This window comes from Rattus norvegicus, chromosome 7 (genome assembly GCF_036323735.1).
Source record: "Rattus norvegicus strain BN/NHsdMcwi chromosome 7, GRCr8, whole genome shotgun sequence".
Lineage (NCBI taxonomy): Eukaryota > Metazoa > Chordata > Mammalia > Rodentia > Muridae > Rattus > Rattus norvegicus.
The window spans coordinates 44,605,854-44,630,193 of NC_086025.1; the positions used below are offsets into that span (position 1 = coordinate 44,605,854).

A 24,340-nucleotide genomic window follows, 5' to 3' on the forward strand; every position below is an offset into this window, starting at 1 on the left:
GTCATGGTGGGTGTGAGCTTAAAACCCTCCTAGTTGCCTCATCAGTTTTCTACTAACAGCCTTCAGATGCAGAGAAGAAGTCTCAGCTCCTCATGCCCCAACCTTACCTGGATGATGATGATAATGGACTGAATCTCTAAATTAAACGTTGTCCTTTACAAGACCTGCCTTGGTCATGGCATCTGTTCACAGCAGTACAATCCTAAGATTCCTTCCTGCTTCATCTTCATCCCCATTTATGAACACTCTGATCAGATGTACATTTGAAGGGCTTATGTTAAACTAAGTTTTTTATTAAATTTCTTTCAAATTGCAACAGTTACAGTAAAACTCTTAAAGGAATGGGATGAAAACCAAACATAAGAAACTCTGGTTTTCAAAGAGCAGAGATATTCAGTTCAACATTGGAACCCTGACTAGGTCCCTTCCATCCAATACTGTATAGAAAGCCCTTGTCACAAATGTTCTATGTTAGTCAAGTTTCAGGTATCTCTTGTAAGGAAAAGTTCCTAAATTAGAACAGCTCTATACAGACAATTTTGTTTTTTAAAAAATAAAAGAGAAACGACAAGCTTTATAATGTGTCTCAGCTTAAAAAATGTTTATGTTGCTTTGTGGTGTGTGTGTGTGTGTGTGTGTGTGTGTGTGTGTGTGTGTGTGTGTGTGTGTGTGACAGGGTTTCTCTGTACAGAACTTGCTCTCTAGACCAGGCTGTCCTGGAATGAACAGTAATCCACCTGCTTCTGCCTCCCTTATGCTGGGATTATTAAAACATATTTTAAATAGTAGGAAATGAGGGATATTCCCAGTAAGAAATAGATAATGCAGGAATGATCCCTTTGTTTGTTCTAACTCTAAAAAAAAAGAAAAAAAAAGGAAAAGAAGAAAAGGGGGTGGGAGAGGTGTCAATCTATCTGGTCCTATTTAAAAGTTGACTAAGGAACTAAAATCAGTCCAGAGATAAACATGTGATAAGTTGAGCATATATCTGCCACAGCACACCAAACACAGATATGAGCATCAGAAAGGCACGGTGTCCTGAGGTTTCCTTAAGACAAACCTGAAGATATTTGGTGAACACAAAACCAAGAGTATTTGAAACGGACCACAAACATGCTTCTATTATTTTCCCTCTCTAAAATCTGCCTTTGTTTCCGTTACATTTAATTGTGTAACATGTGGGCTATGTAAGAGTTTTTCATGTGGTAGAATTAAAGAAGAGAACGCAGACCTCAGCTCATATACAGTGGCTTTGTGCTCTGGTGGGAAATACTGGGGAAAGGACCTACTGATGTTGGCAAGACCCCGAGAGAGGATCACTCCCACAGTCTAGAACCGGTTTCTAGATTTGAGGAGCACAGAGTTTGTTCTTTGTAAATTGTTCCTTAGAAATAGAAGCCAGGGATTGGAGAAGATATTAAGGGTTCCTAGGGCCTGAATATGAGGCACAGAAGTCAGGTTTCTCTCTGCCTTCTCCCCTGCCATGTTGCCTGGTAACCGCTACATTTGTTCCTGGGCCCTCTGGCTACCCTCTGAATCAACACCACTGTGCTTACAGTTGAATAATAAGCCACTCCAACGCTGTCGTAAGGTCTTTCACCTCATTAAATAAAAGCAAAGACTACAAAATACAAAAGCAAGTTCTTGAGGCTGACCAGCTGGTCTCAGAAGTCCATGAACCAACTAAACTGGAAAATCTGGTGGGATGGCATATACCTTTGACTCTGCCATGTGGAAGTAGAGGCAGGAGGACCAAAAGCAACAGTTAACCTCTAGCCTTCCACTCCATACGATGTTCTAGATCAGCCCGTGCAACGTAAGACCTCAATAAAACCAAACCACAAAAGCCCATGGAAGTTTTAATGTGGAAAAATAGAGAAGTATTTGGATAAACAAACCATGCTTTCATTTCAGAGCAACAGTCCACGTGGTAATAAATCATCTTGGGACAAATTGCAAAGTAATTATCAACAAACTAAAAAGAGGTTTCTGTGATCAATATTTTCTCTTGTCTTTTATTCACTTGAAAATTTCATTAGCTACACACACTAAGATAAATGCATAATAGCATTCCGATTAGTGACTATCAGTGATTGGGTGGATAACCAAAAGAATGTATTAATCAGGGAACACGTTTATTTCCTTGGGCTTTAGCCAGAGATGAAAATTCCCTCTACCAAAAGGCTGCGTAAACTATTTCCATTTAATCCTCTTTTTCTGTTTAATCCGGACTTAGGGACATAGCTACATAAATTGTCTTTCTGGCTCACTGTGGCCATTTTGTAAACCTGTATTATCTGTTTGGTCCTCAAGTAAACTATGTCATTACAGGCAGGCAGCAGTGACAACTGACCAAATTGATAAATTAAAACATTTCCCCCCCTACCTACTGAAGGCAAGGGATTGAGTTGAGCACACCCTCTAAAATGTCTGAAGCTGTGTATTAGTAATTATGAATCTCAAGCTTAATTGATGTCCTCTTGAGGTCTATATAGTTCACATTGATGCATCTCGAGTTCTTATCACACTTGTAATATGAAAAGAAATCTTAACCCATGGGGGAGACAGCTCGTCTTCACCACTCTAGATGTTCTGATAATATGTAAGCCTCACCTAAGTCCTATCTACATCTTCTGTCATTTCCCCCAGTCCTCAGCACTCAGCCAAATAACTAGGCAAAAAGCCATTACACTTAAATCTTATACAACGGGGCCATGCTATCTATGCCTTCGGTGTCAGCGAAGAGGGCAGTGTCCTGTACAAGGTCCTATGACAACTGACTGCAATGTTCTTCCCATTAACAGCGCCCTTCCTCCAGCCTAGAGAATCCCTACAGGGCTTGCCTTGAGCAGCTCTTGGTTCACTTGAAATAATCGTAGTTTTCCCAATCACTTGTACATGTTGTGATGTTCAAGAGACTAATCTGAATCTCAAAAGGTCAAACTCTAATCAATTTATGTGTGTTCTATTTGCACACTTGGAGGTATATATCCTGCATATCATATTCACAGGTATATATCTAGTGTTATGCTTAGTAAGAGCACTCATTATAATAGGCTATTTTTTTCAGTTAGTAATGAGAGTACCCTTCCGAAAAATGGTGCTAGAGCTCATTAAACTGATCAAAGTTCATTCTCCACATCCTTGTCCATACAACATATGTAAATGCATGTTGATCTATACTTCTTTGATCATACAGAAGATAGATGGCTTCTCTTCCCGTGCATGGCTTAGGGGACATTTGTGCTTTATTACTTAAGCACATGGCTCGCTGGCTCACTCTGCCTATGGACTTTGGAAAGAGCATCCAGTGAAAGACTTGATAAATCCACTGATACACTGCAGACATTGTCCTGCTTCATTCCAACATCATTTACCCTATAACCTGTTCCTTGTGTCTAAATTTCAGGATCTGAATCACTGTTGACGCCTAATAGGGGTTATTCTCTGGTAGAGAAAGCTTCCCTTTAACGCAACTTTTTTTTTCATTGAATTTCAGTTTCTGTGTAATGTATCTATAAAAACGAATATGTAAAATATCACTATTATGGATTATAAATATACATAAACATTTTATAGAAGAAGTTTGTTTTCATGATTGTTATAATTCTTTTTTCTTTCTTTTTTTTTTTATTAACTTGAGTATTTCTTATATACATTTCGAGTGTTATTCCCTTTCACGGTTTCCAGGCAAACATTCCCTCCACCCTCCCCTTCCTTATGGGTGTTCCTCTCCCCACCCTCCCCCCCATTGCCGCCCTCCCCCCAACAGTCTAGTTCACTGGGGGTTCAGTCTTAGCAGGACCCAGGGCTTCCCCTTCCACTGGTGCTCTTACTAGGATATTCATTGCTACCTATGAGGTCAGAGTCCAAGGTCAGTCCACGTATAGTCTTTAGATACTGGCTTAGTCCCTGGAAGCTCTGGTTGCTTGGCATTGTTGTACATATGGGGTCTCGAGCCCCTTCAAGCTCTTTCAGTTCTTTCTCTGATTCCTTCAACAGGGGTCCTATTCTCAGTTCAGTGGTTTGCTGCTGGCATTCGCCTCTGTATTTGGTGTATTCTGGCTGTGTCTCTCAGGAGCCATCTACATCCGGCTCCTGTCGGCCTGCACTTCTTTGCTTCATCCATCTTGTCTAATTGGATGGCTGTATATGTATGGGCCACATGTAGGGCAGGCTCTTAATGGGTGTTCCTTCAGTCTCTGTTTTAATCTTTGCCTCTCTATTCCCTGCCAAGGGTATTCTTGTTCCCCTTTTAAAGAAGGAGTGAAGCATTCACATTTTGATCATCCGTCTTGAGGTTCATTTCTTCTAGGCATCTAGGGTAATTCAAGCATTTGGGCTAATAGCCACTTATCAATGACTGCATACCATGTGTGTTTTTCTGTGATTGGGTTAGCTCACTCAGGATGATATTTTCCAGTTCCAACCATTTGCCTACGAATTTCATAAAGTCATTGTTTTTGATAGCTGAGTAATACTCCATTGTGTAGATGTACCACATTTTCTGTATCCATTCCTCTGTTGAAGGGCATCTGGGTTCTTTCCAGCTTCTGGCTATTATAAATAAGGCTGCGATGAACATAGTGGAGCACGTGTCTTTTTTATATGTTGGGGCATCTTTTGGGTATATGCCCAAGAAAGGTATAGCTGGATCCTCAGGCAGTTCAATGACCAATTTTCTGAGGAACCTCCAGACTGATTTCCAGAACGGTTGTACCAGTCTGCAATCCCACCAACAATGGAGGAGTGTTCCTCTTTCTCCGCATCCTCACCAGCATTTGCTGTCACCTGAGTTTTTGAACTTAGCCATTCTCACTGGTGTGAGGTAAAATCTCAGGGTTGTTTTGATTTGCATTTCCTTTATGACTAAAGATGTTGAACATTTCTTTAGGTGTTTCTCTGCCATTCGGCATTCCTCAGCTGTGAATTCTTTGTTTAGCTCTGAGCCCCATTTTTTAATAGGGTTATTTGTCTCCCTGCGGTCTAACTTCTTGAGTTCTTTGTATATTTTGGATATAAGGCCTCTATCTGTTGTAAGATTGGTAAAGATCTTTTCCCAATCTGTTGGTTGCCATTTTGTCCTAACCAAAGTGTCCTTTGCCTTACAGAAGCTTTGCAGTTTTATGAGATCCCATTTGTCGATTCTTGATCTTAGAGCATAAGCCATTGGTGTTTTGTTCAGGAATTTTTTTCCAGTGCCCATGTGTTCCAGATGCTTCCCTAGTTTTTCTTCTATTAGTTTGAGTGTGTCTGGTTTGATGTGGAGGTCCTTGATCCACTTGGACTTAAGCTTTGTACAGGGTGATAAGCATGGATCGATCTGCATTCTTCTACATGTTGACCTCCAGTTGAACCAGCACCATTTGCTGAAAATGCTATCTTTTTTCCATTGGATGGTTTTGGCTCCTTTGTCAAAAATCAAGTGACCATAGGTGTGTGGGTTCATTTCTGGGTCTTCAATTCTATTCCATTTGTCTATCTGTCTGTCTCTGTACCAATACCATGCAGTTTTTATCACTATTGCTCTGTAATACTGCTTGAGTTCAGGGATAGTGATTCCCCCTGAAGTCCTTTTATTGTTGAGGATAGTTTTAGCTATCCTGGGTTTTTTGTTATTCCAGATGAATTTGCAAATTGTTCTGTCTAACTCTTTGAAGAATTGGATTGGTATTTTGATGGGGATTGCATGGAATCTGTAGATCGCTTTTGGTAAAATGGCCATTTTTACTATATTAATCCTGCCAATCCATGAGCATGGGAGATCTTTCCATCTTCTGAGGTCTTCTTCTATTTCTTTCTTCAGTGTCTTGAAGTTCTTATTGTACAGATCTTTTACTTGCTTGGTTAAAGTCACACCGAGGTACTTTATATTATTTGGGTCTATTATGAAGGGTGTCGTTTCCCTAATTTCTCTCTCGGCTTGTTTCTCCTTTGTGTAGAGGAAGGCTACTGATTTATTTGAGTTAATTTTATACCCAGCCACTTTGCTGAAGTTGTTTATCAGCTTTAGTAGTTCTCTGGTGGAACTTTTGGGATCACTTAAATATACTATCATATCATCTGCAAATAGTGATATTTTGACTTCTTCTTTTCCGATCTGTATCCCCTTGACCTCCTTTTGTTGTCTGATTGCTCTGGCTAGAACTTCAAGAACTATATTGAATAAGTAGGGAGAGAGTGGGCAGCCTTGTCTAGTCCCTGATTTTAGTGGGATTGCTTCAAGTTTCTCTTCATTTAGTTTAATGTTAGCAACTGGTTTGCTGTATATGGCTTTTACTATGTTTAGGTATGGGCCTTGAATTCCTATTCTTTCCAGGACTTTTATCATGAAGGGGTGTTGAATTTTGTCAAATGCGTTCTCAGCATCTAATGAAATGATCATGTGGTTTTGTTCTTTCAGTTTGTTTATATAATGGACCACGTTGATGGTTTTCCATATATTAAAGCATCCCTTCATGCCTGGGATGAAGCCTACTTGATCATGGTGGATGATTGTTTTGATGTGCTCTTGGATTCGGTTTGCCAGAATTTTATTGAGTTTTTTTGTGTCGATATTCATAAGGGAAATTGGTCTGAAGTTCTCTTTCTTTGTTGGGTCTTTGTGTGATTTAGGTATAAGAGTAATTGTGGCTTCATGGAAGGAATTCTGTAGTGCTCCATCTGATTCAATTTTGTGGAATAGTTTGGATAATATTGGTATGAGGTCTTCTATGAAGGTCTGATAGAATTCTGCACTAAACCCATCTGGACCTGGGCTCTTTTTGGTTGGGAGACCTTTAATGACTGCTTCTATTTCCTTAGGAGTTATGGGGTTGTTTAACTGGTTTATCTGTTCCTGATTTAACTTCGGTACCTGGTATCTGTCTAGGAAATTGTCCATTTCCTGCAGATTTTTAAGTTTTGTTGAATATAGGCTTTTATAGTAAGATCTGATGATTTTTTGAATTTCCTCTGAATCTCTAGTTATGTCCCCCTTTTCATTTCTGATTTTGTTAATTTGGACACACTCTCTGTGTCCTCTCGTTAGTCTGGCTAAGGGTTTATCTATCTTGTTGATTTTCTCAAAGAACCAACTTTTGGTTCTGTTGATTCTTTCTATGGTCCTTTTTGTTTCTGCTTGGTTGATTTCTGCTCTGAGTTTGATTATTTCCTGCCTTCTACTCCTCCTGGGTGTATTTGCTTCTTTTTGTTCTAGAGCTTTTAGGTGTGCTGTCAAGCTGCTGACATATGCTCTTTCCTGTTTCTTTCTGCAGGCACTCAGCGCTATGAGTTTTCCTCTTAGCACAGCTTTCATTGTGTCCCATAAGTTTGGGTATGTCGTACCTTCATTTTCATTAAATTCTAAAAAATCTTTAATTTCTTTCTTTATTTCTTCCTTGACCAGGTTATCATTGAGTAGAGCATTGTTCAATTTCCACGTATATGTGGGCATTCTTCCCTTATTGTTATTGAAGACCAGTTTTAGGCCATGGTGGTCTGATAGCACACATGCGATTATTTCTATCTTTCTGTACATGTTGAGGCCCGTTTTTTGACCAATTATATGGTCAGTTTTAGAGAAAGTACCATGAGGAGCTGAGAAGAAGGTATATCCTTTTGCTTTAGGATAGAATGTTCTATAAATATCCGTTAAGTCCATTTGGCTCATGACTTCTCTTAGTCTGTCTACGTCTCTGTTTAATTTCTGTTTCCATGATCCGTCCATTGCTGAGAGTGGGGTGTTGAAATCTCCTACTATTATTGTGTGAGGTGCAATGTGTGTTTTGAGATTTAGTAAGGTTTCTTTTATGTATGTAGGTACCCTCTATTTGGGGCATAGATATTTAGGATTGAGAGTTCATTTTGGTGGATTTTTCCTTTGATGAATATGAAGTGTCCTTCCTTATCTTTTTTGATGACTTTTAGTTGAAAATTGATTTTATTTGATATTAGAATGGCTACTCCAGCTTGCTTCTTCCGACCATTTGCTTTGAAACTTGTTTTCCAGCCTTTCACTCTGAGGTAGTGTCTGTCTTTTTCTCTGAGGTGTTTTTCCTGTAGGCAGCAGAATGCAGGGTCCTCATTGCGTATCCAGTTTGTTAATCTGTGTCTTTTTATTGGGGAGTTGAGGCCATTGATGTTGAGAGATATTAAGGAATAGTGATTATTGCTCCTGTTATACTCATATTTGGATGTGAGGTTATGTTTGTGTGCTTTTCTTCGCTTTGTTTTGTTGCCAAGACGATTAGTTTCTTGCTTCTTCTAGGGTATAGCTTGCCTCCTTATGTTGGGCTTTACCATTTATTATCCTTTGTAGTGCTGGATTTGTAGAAAGATATTGTGTAAATTTGGTTTTGTCATGGGATATCTTGGTTTCTCCATCTATGTTAATTGAGAGTTTTGCAGGATACAGTAACCTGGGCTGGCATTTGTGTTCTCTTAGGGTCTGTATGACATCAGTCCAGGATCTTCTGGCCTTCATAATTTCTGGCGAGAAGTCTGGTGTGATTCTGATAGGTCTGCCTTTATACGTTACTTGACCTTTTTCCCTTACTGCTTTTAATATTCTTTCTTTATTTTGTGTGTTTGGTGTTTTGACAATTATGTGACGGGAGGTGTTTCTTTTCTGGTCCAATCTATTTGGAGTTCTGTAGGCTTCTTGTATGTCTATGGGTATCTCTTTTTTTAGGTTAGGGAAGTTTTCTTCTATGATTTTGTTGAAGATATTTACTGGTCCTTTGAGCTGGGAGTCTTCACTCTCTTCTATACCTATTATCCTTAGGTTTGATCTTCTCATTGAGTCCTGGATTTCCTGTATGTTTTGGACCAGTAGCTTTTTCCGCTTTACATTATCTTTGACAGTTGAGTCAATGATTTCTATGGAATCTTCTGCTCCTGAGATTCTCTCTTCCATCTCTTGTATTCTGTTGGTGAAGCTTGTATCTACAGCTCCTTGTCTCTTCTTTTGGTTTTCTATATCCAGGGTTGTTTCCATGTGTTCTTTCTTGATTGCTTCTATTTCCATTTTTAATTCCTTCAACTGTTTGATTGTGTTTTCCTGGAATTCTTTCAGGGATTTTTGTGTCTCCTCTCTATGGGCTCTACTTGTTTATTTATGTTTTCCTGGAATTCTTTCAGGCATTTTTGTGGTTCCTCTCTGTAGGCTTCTACTTGTTTATTAATGTTTTCCTGTATTTCTCTAAGGGAGTTCTTCACGTCTTTCTTGAAGTCCTCCAGCATTATGATCAAATATGATTTTGATCTTGCTTTTCTGGTGTGTTTGGATATTCCATGTTTGTTTTGATGGGAGAATTGGGCTCCGATGGTGCCATGTAGTCTTGGTTTCTGTTGCTTGGGTTCCTGTGCTTGCCTCTCGCCATCAGATTATCTCTAGTGTTACTTTGTTCTGCTATTTCTGACAGTGGCTAGACTGTCCTATAAGCCTGTGTGTCAGGAGTGCTGTAGACCTGTTTTCCTGTTTTCTTTCAGCCAGTTATGGGGACAGAGTGTTCTGCTTTCGGGAGTGTAGTTTTTCCTCTCTACAGGTCTTCAGCTGTTCCTGTGGGCCTGTGTCTTGAGTTCACCAGGCAGGTCACTTGCAGCAGAAAAGTTGGTCTTACCTGTGGTCCCGAGGCTCAAGTTCGCTCTCGGGGTGCTGCCCACGAGCTCTCTGCGGCGGCAGCAACCAGGAAGATCTGCGCCGCCCTTTCCGGGAGCTTCAGTGCACCAGGGTTCCAGATGGCGTTTGGTGTTTTCCTCTGGTGTCAGAGATGTGTGCAGAGTGCAGTCTCTTCTGGTTTCCCAGGCGTGTCTGCCTCTCTGAAGGTTTAGCTCTCCCTCGCACGGGATTTGGGTGCAGAGAACTGTTTATCCGGTCTGTTCCTTCAGATTATGGCAGTGTCTCAGGTGCAGCAGTCTTCCTGCTCCTGGGCCCTCCTCTGCAGGAACCCAGAGGCTGTATACAGTTTCCTCTTGGGCCATGGATGTGGGCAGGGGTGGGCAGTGTTGGTGGTCTCTTCTGCTCTGCAGCCTCAGGAGTGCCCACCTGACCAGGCGGTGAGGTCTCTCTCCCACGGGGTCTGGGAGCAGAGAGCTGCTGTGGGCCTGGATCCGAGGGTTTGGGGGCTCCTTTAACGCAACTTTTAACTTTCTAGTTTTCACTTTTTTTTTCGCAACACATATATTTACCCTTCTAAGTGAAATTTAGAAATTCCATTTTTAATATTTAATTTACCCTTAGGACTTTCCCATCTTTAACCCTCCTGACTCAAGCCATCTAATCCACCCTATATCCTAACCCAGTCTAACCAATTTATAGTTCAGTTATGAACATAAATAATAGTGGTGGTGATATTGTCTTACTTGTCATGTCTTCTAGAAGTTGCACAGTTTGGATTCTTTGCAGTTTATAGAGTTTAGTTGTTGGGCAGGGTTTCTGATGATGATGATGATGATGATGATGATGATGATGATGATGATGATGATGATGGTATGACGACAACGACGACAACGATGATGATGAGGTTATGTTAAGATTGGGTTTAAGATCAACCTGTATCCTAGGTTGATATTAAACTCACTATATAGCCATATATATAACTTAAGCATCTGATGTCTCTGCCTTCAGATTAGCACCTGCCACCAACTATGGTTGTATGTGATACTAAAGATAGAATCTACAGCAGCATGCATGTTAGGCAAGCGCCCTACAAAGTAGCATACAACACCTAGCCCTCCATTTTGACAGTTTTCACTTTGTATGTCAGGCTGACCTGAAGCTTACAGTACAGCCCAGGCTGACTTTGAACTCTCAGCCACCCTCCGATCTCAGTCTTAAAATGTATTAAGGTTTACAGACAAGATCTGTCTAATAAGAGCTGCCTCAGGGTTTGGGTTTTTACTAGGTTAGCAAGTTTAGCAAGTTTGTTTCCTTAGAGGAAACACGTGTGCTCTCTCCTTGTCATCTCAGAGCGTGGAAGGGGAACATCACGAGAAAGCTGTAGAACTTCTCAAGGCTGCTAAGGACAGTGTGAAGCTGGTCGTCAGATACACCCCAAAAGTCCTGGAGGAGATGGAGGCTCGTTTTGAAAAGCTGAGGACAGCTCGGCGTCGGCAACAGCAACAGTTGCTTATTCAGCAGCAGCAGCAGCAGCAGCAGCCACAACAAAACCACATGTCATAGGTGAGACTCATTCTCCTCCCTGTGTGCAAGTTCCTGACGTCCTAAAGGTATCGCCTTAATCAGCCAAAATAAAATTGCCAGGCATAATAAACCCTCAAGGAAAATTAATCAAATGAAAGATGTAAACAGGCTGTTCTATTTCCACGTGTCATTCAGCTATAGCCTCTGCATATATTTTGGAAAATATAATGCTACATGCAGTTAGTAGTAACTCCAGGATGCCTCTTTATAAACTATGAGAATGCATTCTTTTTGCCAACCCAGATCAATATAGGGATGGCGAGTTGATTCTAGTCCCCACTCATCACTTTTATAGAGTATACAAACTGTACAACTCTGTGGTGCTATTCCTGGCTATATGTACTTTAGACTAGAAACATACAGGGTATTAGGAAATATGTTCCACACTACAAGTGTAATGACAATGTGACAGTTAACATAGTGTGAGAGACTGAAGGATTTGAATTATATCTGACTCTCCTAACTCCTCCCAAATCCCTTTTTACAACAAACAATGATAGATCAAGTTTTGTGGATATTTTCAGGAAAACTGTGTTAATATCAAAACTCCTCCCCCCTTTGAAGTGTCTACTGTGTTTCAGTGACACCCTCATCACATACCCTTCCGTCTCTGAAGAACCTTTCAAGGAACTTACCATTAAAGACACATTTTTGGGGTGAGCAGTCTGAAGCTTTAATCAGCCACATTAAAAAGTGGCTTGGAATCAGGGTTCTCCTCCTGCCAGCACCACATGCTCTGAAGTCAGTTTTATATGTTTCCCAAACTATTCATTGGAAAAGATGAATTCTATCAGAAGGTGCCATGATGTCTCTAAGTGTATCTTGGGAAGGACATTCACATGTTCTTGGGAAAGTGGCAACAGGTGTGGGTAGTTTTTGATTTTCCTGTATTAGCTTACTGTTTGGTTAATAGAAATATTGATTGCAATGTGAGACATGTCTCTTTTTTTTTTAATGACAGTTGTAAAAAAGAAACGCTACGTAGAGAGTGGGGTTTTTGTCTGTTTGTGTTTCTTTTGTTTTTAAGTATATTTTGGGACTGGACAGATGACTCAGTAGGTAAGAGCATTTAATGCATTTCCAGTAGACCTGGGTTTGGTTCCAAACACTCATATCAGAGAGCGCACAACCACCTATAATTCTAACTTCAGGATTTATAATGCCCTCTTCTGGCTTCTGAGGGTTCATCACACACATAGTCACATGACCATTAGACACACGTGCATGCACACACACTCACACACCACACACATATGATAGATAGATAGATAGATGATAGATAGATAGAATGAGAAAATACATACATACATTTTTTAAATTATATTTCATCCCCCAAAGTATATTGATCAAACAACAGATATCTCTCAGTGAGCTCCTGAGGTAACATGTGCAAACACTTTGTCTTCATGAGGCTACACTCTGCTAGCAGAGTATAATTAATATGTAAGCAAGAAAATAAGTCAACACCATTTTGAGAGCAATACTTTAAAAAGGTAAAAGAAGGCTGTTTGAGTGGAGACTACCAAGGTGGAGACTACCTGAGACACAGTTGTCAGTAAAGCCCCCTCAAAGAATGGAATATTTGAGATGAAGCTTAATGCCGAGGAGAATTCCCCAAGAGAACTTAGACAGCCAGGAGCAATAAGTAATAACAAGTTAGTGGACTATGAGGTCAAAAAACCATGTAGGGCCTAGACACAGAAAGCCTAGCAACACCCTGAGAGATATTAAATGGTTTTGCAAAGGGAGACAAGGTTTGTAAACAAAAGGATGGCATGATTTGATGTGCCATTAAGATAATTTGGCTTCCTGCCCTTGGGACCTTTGTGTCCCTACTGAGTCCCATGTCCAGCTTCAATACAAGTGGTGCTTGGGGTTGGGGATGCCTAATCTTATTGCAACTTAATTTGCCATGTTTGGTGGATATCCCTGGAAGGCCCGGCATTTTCTGAAGGAAGATGGAGAAAGAATAAATTGGGAAGAAAGAGATGAGTGTGATGAGGAGGTGGGGATGGGGAGGGGGGCACAGAGGAAAGGAGGGGAAACTGTGGTCAGGACATAATATATGAGAGGATAAATTAATTTAAAAGGATAATTTGGCTTCTATGACAATAGAGAGTTACAGGGTTGCAATGGGATGAGAGAGAGAGATGGGGTGGCTTGGGTGGCTTAGAACAGAATGATGTGGTTGGGATAGACACCATGAATAGATATAGGCAAGGCATTTAGTCTAAAGCCTTCTCCTCAGTTACCGATTCTGTACCATCAGAGTCCTTTCAAAAAGTCCTTTGGATAATAGAAGAAATCCCTGATTTTCTAACCAATCATTAATTTGCTTTCTGCTAATACTATTGTTTCTTCTATCTCTGGTAATACAGGCTCATCCCTATTCTCCTGAATAATTTATGACATTAGCCCTGAGTAAAATTGATCAGGGGTGTTTTGAAAGCAAAAGGTTGACCTCTGAGATCTTACTGAAAACTGCCGTGTTCTGTTCCTTCCATTATCTTTGGATATGCCCATTTGGTCATAAGTAGTCATTTGTATTTCTATTCAGTCTTCATTAAATCACCTCAGGATTTCCTATGGCTCATTAGAAAGACTTACATATTTAACCAGGAAAAAATTGTCTTTTGCTGTTTACATAGGATGCAGTAGAGTTCTGTTTGCTTGAACATGAACTTTGTATCTATGCCCATCAAGAGAGCTATTGTAGTACACAGTGTCTATCCCCTTGAGATTAAATGGTAGCGACCATTTCAAAACAATCAAGATATACCCAAGCCATGTCATCCATGAATTTTCTGGTGAAGTCACTCAAAAAGATCTAGAGTACCTCTTGCTTGATTTTTAATTAACTTGATCTTTGGAGTGTCAGAAAAGATCTACAACACTTAATAATTTATTCTAATTGTTTTAAAATTTTTTCAGACTTACTAAATCTAGTCAACTAGAAACAGATCTTGAATTATTTTGGTCAACATTCAAAGACCATATGATCAAAATACTTGTCAGAAGACAGTCTTACTATGTATCAAATGAATATTTTTAAAATCAGAAGTAATATGTGCTCAGAATGTAGATATAATGAAGTCACTACGAATGGGAAGTGGATAAAAAAAGAAAACCAGATTGAATGTGTGCTATACAGGAGGGAATTGTCTTGTTATACCTTCCTGAATTTTAAATTCTGCTGAGCTAAAATTTGTCTCTCATCCTCACTTCTGTTCTAGTGAGAATACTAGGTTCCGTTTCAAAAAACAATGCAAAAATAGGAATACTCTGCAATTACTTTAAAGAAATCCAAACAGAAAATATGATTAAAAGGCTGGCCATCTGGCTTGGAGAAAGAGCCATGTTTACTCAGCTTATAGGGAATTGTTTACTTTTAAAACATGACTTCATGCACACATTTGGATTTTCATTCTGATTTTCAAGGAATAAAAAATGAAGAGGAATACTAACACTTTTTCAGACATTAATATTCCAAAACATACCTGAGACCAACGCCTGTCCATACCCTCCAGCGTTGGGCAAGAATAGGATAAAGAACTCATCAGCTATGAAGCCACCACAAACCACAACAAATGAACATGAATATGGTAGCCAGCATTTGTCCAATGCCTCACTGACCCTTCCCCCTGCCCTGCAGACAGAATTAATGCTCCCACCAACACTGGTCTCCTTTTTCTCTACACTGTTTAGCATTTACTGACCTTTTTTAACCTTTTAAATAGCCGTTTCGGGAGTCAAGAGATCTCATTTTGGTTTACTGCTTCCCTTTCCCAGTAGTTCAGGATGAAGAACTTATTGATTGATTGATTGATTGATTGATCTATCTATTTGTCATTTCTCTTTTGGTTACTTATCTTGTTTGGGAAATAATTGTCTAAGTGCTTTGGCTGCTTTTTGATTAACTGTTTATGTTTTGCTATTGAATAGCTTGATTTCTTTAATACATTTTTGATCTTAGGCCGTCATCAGATCTATGATTGCGAACATTTTCTCCCAGTTTCTAATTGCTTCATTACTTTATTGTTTCCTTCATGGTGAAGAAGCTTTGTTTGTTTCAAGCAACTCCATTGGCCTCTTTTTCTAGCTCAGGCTATATATGTCATATATGCATAACCCAGGTTCAACACAGAGAGAAAACCTGCCATGTGTCTCTCTGTGCCTGGTTTACTTGCCTTACACTGACTATGAAACCCTCATAACCCAAGTTATCCACCCAGCGTATCCACTGATCCTACGAGATATAAGGTACCAATATCAAAACAGGGATGGGGAGAATCATTCTGGGGACCACAATGGCCCCTCTGAGAGCTGACAATGAAATCTGTTCTGCAAAATCCATGCTAAAATAAAAGTCAAGTTTGCGCATGAAAAAGCAAGATGTCAGCGGTGGATAGAGGTACTAATCACAAACTCCTGCTGGTTTTCAGTCTAAAGCTTTTAACCACTGTTTAAAACGGTTTAACTGTGTTTAACACTATTTTAGCCATGTTTGAGCAAGGAGGGATGATCTTGATTCCTAGAACCCACAAGGAGATAGAAGAAGAAAATGAAGCCCACAAAGTTGACCTCTAAAACACTCTCTCTCTCTCTCTCTCTCTCTCTCTCTCTCTCTCTCTCTCTCTCTCTCTTTCTCTCTCAAAAAGTAAATTCACTTTCAATGAATCACGAATCTGCTGAGTCATATATCGTGTGATATAGGTAAATAATGAGATGGCTCTTCCCAGGAGTTATACTGACCCTTACTTTGTTTGCCTGCTACCCTTTTGGATACTGGTATATTGCTTAGTCCCATTCACCTTCAGGGTATATGAGAAACTCTAAGACTCTGAAGATGAAAACAGTTTTTGGATCCTTATTCATTTATGATGTGTGGCTATGTGATAATTTGGCTACTTAAAAAATCAGGCTCTACCTCTGTCGCTGTAGGAAGCCACCAATCTAAAATTCAGTAAAAGTTACTTATGAGGCGATTAAGAAAGAGAGGAAACAATGCAAACTCTCTAAAACATGTCCATCTGTGACCATTTAATAATACATTTCGGTCATGACAATGCTGCTGCTGGTGGTGTTAAATGCAATCCTGCTCTCCACAGTGCAGGTAGGCAACTTGAGAAGTCTGCTGTTTACTCTGAAGCCCCGGAGTTGCTGGCACAACACTAGAAGACTTTCAGCTAGAGGGTGGGTGCAAAGTAGGCAGAACAATTTTTCTAAAACCTGATTTGCATATTTTGGAGGCATTAATTGGAATAAAAATAGCACCTTTAAAGAACAAAGATTGGGGGCTGGAGAGATGACTCAGAAGTTAAGAGCACTGACTGCTCTTCCAGAACTCCTGAGTTCAATTCCCAGCAACTACATGGTGGCTCACAACCATCTGTAATGAGATCTGATGTCCTCTTCTGGCGTTGTCTAAAGACACCTATAGTGTCTCATGTAAATAAATACTCGTATAAATAAAACAAGTAAATCTTTAAAATAAATACAAAGATTGGGAGAATGTCTCTGTACTAGTGGGTGCTCTAAGGGAGGCATTTGGGGGAGCAGCACCCCCAGATCAGATCAACAAAGGACTCTGCCTGTTGTTTGTGGTATCAGGCTCCCTTGGGGGAGGTCCTTGATTTCTTCCTCACAGAAGGGATATTGGCGCTCCCACCCAGTGAGTGACAGGCTTCGCAGGTTCCTATCTCAGTAAAGGAATCACTATATTCCCTCATATTAATTATAGATACACTATGAATGTCACTTGTATTTTTCACCTTCCTGGAGTGAATTAGCATCATATAGACCCTGATAGGGAGAAATGTTAAATATTTGAAATCTTTCCAAACTGAAATTCTTTATTGCATTTTGTGGAAATGCTGTGGTTTTTCCTGCCTTCTTCATCAATTATTTTCTTCATAACACTTTTTTTCCATGTTCCGAAGCTGCGCCTGAATGATGACACTCCAAATAACCCCAGCCATTCTCACTGTGGGTTTGAATGAGAATGGCTCCCTTTCTTTCTTAAGGGTTACTATTGTTGTGATGAAATTTCATGACCCAAAGCAACTTGGGGAGAAAGGGGATTATTTGACTTACATATCCTGAATCACAATCCATTGAGGGAAGCCAAGGCAGGAACTCTGACCAGGAAAGAACCCGAAGGCAGGAGCTCATTCAGAGGCTGTGGAGGACTGCTGTTTGGTGGCTTGCTTTTCATGGCTTGCTCACCCTGCTTTCTTATAGCACCCAGGGCTACCAGCCCAGTGGTAGTAACACCCACAAAAGGCTGGGCCCTCCCCCATCAGCCTTACAGCCTAGTCTACAACCTGATCTTTTGGAATCCTTGCTGTAAAACTAGCCAGCACACCCTATTAGGCTCATATATTTGAGTGTTTGGTTCCTAGTTGGTAGGACTATTTTTGGAAGGATTAGGAGGTGTGGCCTTGTTGGCGGACAAGGCAGAAGGTAGAAGACAAGGCAGGCTGAAACTTCAAAAGCCTATCACCAGGACCAGAAACAGTCAGAGTCTGTCTGTCTGTCTGTCTGTCTGTCTGTCTGTCTGTCTGTCTGTCTGTCTGTCTCTCTCTCTCTCTCTCTGTGCCTGTGTGTGTGTTTCTCTCTCTGTGTCTCTGTCTCTGCCCCGCCCCGCTTGTGGATAAGATGTAAACTCTCAGCTGCTGCTCCAGCTTCATACTCGCCTGCCCACTCTGCTCAAAGTTGGTCAACATCCCCCAATTAAATACTTTCTTTTATAAGGTGCTTTGGTCTCTTCACAGCAAAGGAACAGTAACTAAGACGCTCATAAAGTGCATGCTCTTGATAGTTGTATTGATTTACAGTTTAAAAACGAATACTAATCACTGATTTCTCTTCACTCTCTTCCTATCCCACCCCACCCACTCTACCTCATCCCATTGCAGGCCCTTGAAGAAAAGCTAGCAGGTCAATCATCCAACAGTCACAAATTTGGAACCCGTGCTCCGGAATCCCAGCACATAGAAAAAGGAAAAGAAAACACCAGTAAACACCTGTCACAAAACTGTGAACACATGGTGTATCCATCCTTTACCAAGACAATTCGACATCTTCCTCCTCTGGGCACCAGCCCCCGTTCATTGCTTTTTTACCTACTCAGACCTTCCATTCATGGCAGTGGAAATGCAGTGTGTTGAGGGAGAGAAGTATTCCAGTCTGCAGACTGAAAGAGTGTAAGAATAAAGTCTGTGACTTTTGAACAAATCACCTGGGCTAGGATTAAGTGAATCTTTGGTCAAGGCTCTTCCAGAGATTAGCAAACCCTTCATTAGGCTATAGTTCAAACTGCATCAGTTCAAGGTTGTGGCCACTTGAAAGGAACCTCATATCGACCTCTGCCCTAACCCTTTCCACAGTCTATGTTGCTGAGCTGTCTGAATTGGAATTTGATTCAGTTACAAACTCAACCTCCATTCTCCTCTTGAAAATGCCAAGTTCTTATTCTATATAATCTGTTCTGAACTTGGAAACAGTTGGCTTTTTAGTTTTCATTCCTACCAATATCCAAACACATCAACTGAAGTTTTTTATTTTAGAATATTTTAGCTGAACTTTTAATTTATTAGAAGTGCAGGTTGGAACTTAATGCTGTCCTTTTTTAGAAAGTTAAGTATTGCCTGTATCTATTATTAGTTTAGACAGACTACAATGTATATTTGTTCCAAAATATATATATAAGACCAGAGTACACTGGTTATAACTTGGTTCTTTGTTTGCCAAGGGTCACTACTCTGGTAAGAGATTCTCTAGACTTTATGGATTCCTTCTCATTTGATATATGTAAGCTGCCCTCAATATTTTCTTGTTAAATTTTATTTATTCATTTCCACTGATGAACTTTGGAGAAGTCTAAACCCATCCTGCACACATTGATGTACTTTCATAGAAATCTATTTGATATTTTAAATCTTGGAGATTTATAATACTGAACTATAACATGTGCACATAGATATACATCAAAAGGGATATCTCACACAAAGTTTAGATCGGTAACCCTAAATACAAATTTTATTTTTTTGGCAGTCTAAGATCAAAGGTACTGGCCCTTTTATATTGACATATGTGGAACCCAGTGATACCAATATTGTAAATGACAGATACTGCTTTCTCCAAGGGAAAATCGATTTCAATTTGCATATTCCCACTTGTAAATAAGCAATCAGATTTGTTCAGCTTTCATAAAGATCTGTTAGCACCTCCTGTACACACAATTTTTTTTTAAATTTTGAGTAAATCTAGACACATAATCTGGTTTTCCATAATGTAATGAATAGACACTTAAACACCTTAAGCACAAAAATGTACACAGACACACACAGACACACACACCCAAAAGAATAACTGCCTAGTTAAAGCAAGCAGATGGGTCATCAAAACAGAGTCCACTAGTTTAATATGTCCATTCTTTTTTGCAAAAGCAGAAAATGGTTCCCCAAGCTACAAAGAATTTGGTATTTCAGATAGTCCTCTAGCATAGAAATTTGTGAAGTTCAGCTTACAAGCCATCTTCCTGAAACTAAACAAAACCAATTAGACATACCCAGCATGTTTTGTCTCGCACCATCGGGTGGTACTACTGTCAAGAGCAATGTCTTACTGCTTTAGATAGTGCATTGCCCACCGGATGACAAACAGCCAGAAAACCAAGAGCTACACCAATTTATTTCAACCCTATCCTGTTATGGTAACAGATTCCCATCCTCAAAAATATATCCTTTTTTTTTTTACTAGAGAAAGGTTGGGGGGAGGGGTCAGTGAGGAGCCAGAATGTTATATAAAATAGGCCAATAAAAGGGACAAGCATGACAAAAAGAAATAAGTGCAGATTATAAGTATTATTCAGTTTGAAAGATAGTTCTCATTTTTATAAAAAATGTAATAAACATATATTTTAGTTATCATTTAAGAAAGAAATATTAAAGCTATTCAGGAGATGCCACAAAACTCTCATAAAAGGAAATCATCTCACCCTTATAATGAGAAAATGGTCATTTCAACGAGTTTCAGTACATTGTATAAATTTGGAGCTTAAGACGATTATGTTTTCCCTTAGCTGTTACGTGTTTAGTTAATACCAAACTTAATATATGGTTTCACATCAGTACAAGTATTGTCAGAAGCCACTATGAAATAAGCAGGTACTTTTTAAGCTGGTGTTTTCTAGAAGTCTTTGAATTTTATGCTTCATCTGTACAACGTGTAGCGCTGATAAATGTATGCCAGGTTGTTTGTCGAAATGAAGCAATCCATCATATGTACAGAAGCCAAGGGATAGGTTATACGTCTTCACGGTCTTACATACAAATGGCTGGTTCTCTTTAGCGAAGTTTATCTCATTAAAATGTAAGCATTTCCCTGGAATTTTAATCAAAAGTGACACCCCCAAAGACTTACAGAAGCCGCTGGTGCATCTCTGAAGTTTCACTGAAGCAAAATTGAAAAGGAAGAACAAATCCACCATGATTTGTACTGAACTTCTCTATTCCCAAGAATCACAAACAAAGCCTCTCACATGGCTGATGTCATCCATTAAAAGAAAAGGCATCGTACGTAGACTGGACTTCCATGCAGTTCAATATAAATATAATAAATGGGGTGTTAAAAGTTAGGAAGAAATGGTTGTGACAGGAACCTGATGGAGTGAATCTCAGCTCCCTCCCTTGGTCAAGTGCAAGTAACTCTCTCTGCACCTTTTCCCTGCTATGATACTAAGGCAAGCACAAAAGGTAAAAGAAATCCTGAACCTTTTCACTGGAGCATTTACATTTTGATTCTGCAGTCATTTGCAACAGAACATCTGCAGGGAGATAATGAGCTTAAATTACAATTGACTTTGGAAGAATAACAGACTCTTGTGTTCCTCAATCTTGTAATCAATAGGGAATTCTCTAGCAATGAGAGAGCCACCGCTATCTTTCAAGACAATGCTAAGATCTAAGTAAAAAAAAAGTCTAGCATTCAGGGGTTTGTTAAGAATGGGAGTTTGTCACTAAAAAACTTGGCTAGAGACAAATTATACCTATTTACAAATGTGGTTCTCAAACATGGCATCAAGGATCTTATTTCCTTTTACCTAGCTGTACATTCAGGACTCTAAATGTGGTACACTGCTTTCAACATCTATTACTATTTGTGGGTGTGGGAATGAGTCCCTGGATTTCTTACCTTTTAGCTGGGCTTTGCTTGTAAGCACTCCTATTCTATACTTAAGCTTCAAACAAGATGTCGACACAGACACAGAGTATTCTCCGAGGTTTCTGGGACCCCTATGAGTAAGACCTTCCAGGGCATCCTATCCTTCTTTAAACCCAAACACTATAAGACCAAGTAATGTGACTCTGGTCCTGCAGACGTGCTGGCACTCTCCAGGCACTCAGTGAATATTTGTTGAATGAATGAATTACTGAAGAGGATGGTAAATGAATTAATTTTGACTTCTGACTAACATATATTGGCATTATAATTTTATAATTTTGCATGTCATAGCCAGAGCCAGAATTTCCTCTAAGATACATCCTGGAATCAAATTAAATTAAATATCTCAAAGATTCAAGGACCTTTAAGTCAGAAGCAATGCTTGGGAAATATACATATATATATATATATATATATATATATATATTCTGAACTTTATATATAATGAGTAAAACTCTCTAGTTCTTTACAAAAGCACATGGATAATTTGGCATGCAGGCTTCAAAATAGAACTTTATTTCTAAAGTTTACAGAACACTATGCTTTAGGCTTTTTTAAACAGTTATATCATCAAACATATATTACCCTATGACACGTGTATTTTTCAAAGGATCCATGGTCATTGAAAGCGCCATTTCTAAACTTCTGCTTCCAAATGCCCCCTCTTTCATCATTGACTCCTAGAATATACCTGAGCTAAAAATTACTCACTTGTCACCTCCCTCCCAAACTTTTCCGTGTATTTATTTATTTAACAAATATGTCTGTGTTCCTGGCACATGCTAGATTCTAGAAATGCGATGCGAAACAAGTCAAATGTAATCCAATCCTAAAGTATACTATGAGGAACTCTTACTCTGGCTAACTAGTTTATCGTTGACTGGGTTCTCATCACACATGCTCGAGCAACAGCAGCAACAAGAAGCCCTCACTGCAGCATGGGAACCATTCAATACTTCCCACGTAGACTTATGTGAGCTTGCCTTTCTGAACATAACCCCTCAAATTTACCCCGTAGTTTAGCCATAAAGCAGAGTTACAGCCCAGGGAAGTAGGCTATTTTAAAATTTCATCAGTATCTACCAGGTTTCAGCTTCAGAGCTTTTCCCACCCAAGCTCTATTAACAGGGCTCCATTTATACACAGAAGAACTGAAGCACAGATCCATGACTTTTCCAAGGTCATCCGGTTAGCTGGTGGAGTTGGGGGTTTGAACCCAAGAAGTCCAACACAGTGGTCCATGTGCCTAAGGATTATCCATAGGCTTTGGGGAGTCACTCCTGTATTAAAGCGAATGAATCATTGTATATAGAAATATCTTGAGTTTGTAGTGAGTAAAAAAAATATTAGTAAATTATATTTCATTATAGCCAACAAATCACATCAGAAACTATGTGATCAGGACTATACCTGAGTCTTACATGATGGCCTCATGAGCTACAATACATCAAGCCAGGGACATGCATACAAGTTCAGATCCAGAAAATTTCTACTTGTGAAAATGTTTCGATGACTTCAGAATTATTCATTGTCAGCCACTGTGTCTATTTGGTGCTACAAACAAAAAAAAAATGAAAGAACAAACCCCTGATCCAAGGGCTTATAAATACACAGTGTGGAGATGAACCAAGGGCATTTCATATTTATAGGGAAGGATTGGCCAACTGTTCCATTTCTCACCATTGCATGTACATTGTGTCTTTCCAATTGTTTGCGTTGTTTTTATGAAAGAGCTGCAAAATTGTGCAGTGGTTCAACATGACCAAAGTGGTATTATGCTGCTGGGAAGTAAACGTATTAGATACCAGACTGGAAGTACTGTTTTTTTTAATCATCATGGGAGGGGGGCATCAGTTGCTGATATGTGTGTGTTCACAAGTGGACTCTCGAATGTTTTTCTATTCATAGCACATAGTTAAATCTTTTTGTAGAGGGATGAGATTCTGTAAAGGAAGAGTGAGCACACTTTTTTCTTTCCTCTTTTGCATTCCACATAAGAAATTCTGAGGCTGGATTTTGGAGGCGTTGAAGACATTCTACAGCGGACACCAATTTGGTTTTTGAACTCTCGTCTTAGATGTTATCTGCCACAGCTCTCTGAGTTTTACAATAGAAAAGTTATTCCAACTTTCAGAATTCTTCAAAAACCTGACAAGAATAATTGTTTACATAAAATAACCATTTATATAAAAAACTGTCAGACTATTAAGATTCTCCAAATATGAACATTGATATGGTATCAGAAAAGAAGGTCATTACATAGTGCTCTTATCGATATGTGGAAGTCATAGATCATGAAACACAATTAGAATAAAATTTGCCACATGGTTTAGGATGTAGACTCCAGAGTCCCATAACTGAGAAATGGCATGACATCTTCTTCAACACAAGGCTAAATACCCTACCACTATATCAGACTACGAATCAATTCTAAATTAGTTGCTTGAAATAAGGAGCTTGTTTTGTGTGTCTGTCTGTGTATCTGTCTGTGTCTGTTTCTTGGTATGTGTGAGTCTGTGTTTTTGTGTGTGTGCATGTATGTGTGTGTCTGTGTGTATCTGTGTGTGTGTTTCTCTGTGAGTTTGTGTGTGTGTCTGTGTGTATCTGTGTGTGCATCTCTCTATGAGTTTGTCTGTGTGTGTTTCTGTCTCTGTGTGTTTGTGTGTGTATGTATGTGTGTATATCTGTGTGTCTCTCTGTGAGTTTGTGTCTGTGTGTGTGTCTGTGTGTCTGTGTGTGTCTGTCTCTCTGTGTGTTTGTGTGTATGCATGTGTTTATCTGTGTGTGTCTGTGTGTGTGTGTGTATATATGTGTGTATTTGTGTTTGTGTGTATATGTGTATCTGTGTGTTTGTGTGTGTCTATGTCTGTGTGTGTGTGTGTGTGTGTGTGTGTGTGTGTGTGCGTGCATTAGGTCTAGAAAGCTTCC

The 24,340-nt window shown here is 39.5% G+C and overlaps 1 protein-coding gene across 2 annotated transcripts in view; it reads left to right on the top strand.

The window, feature by feature from the left end:
- Lin7a (lin-7 homolog A, crumbs cell polarity complex component) overlaps positions 1-23,221 on the top strand; it is a 155,507-nt gene extending 132,286 nt beyond the window's left edge. The window contains exons 5-6 of one of the 2 annotated variants that reach the window (NM_001408921.1): positions 10,952-11,164; positions 18,103-23,221. In NM_001408921.1, the coding sequence (NP_001395850.1) occupies positions 10,952-11,164 (213 nt within the window). In that variant the 3' untranslated portion in view covers positions 18,103-23,221. The remainder of the gene's footprint in view (positions 1-10,951; positions 11,165-18,102) is intronic. The other variant, XM_063264348.1, reaches the window with a different exon arrangement.
- Positions 23,222-24,340: the final 1,119 nt, after the last annotated feature.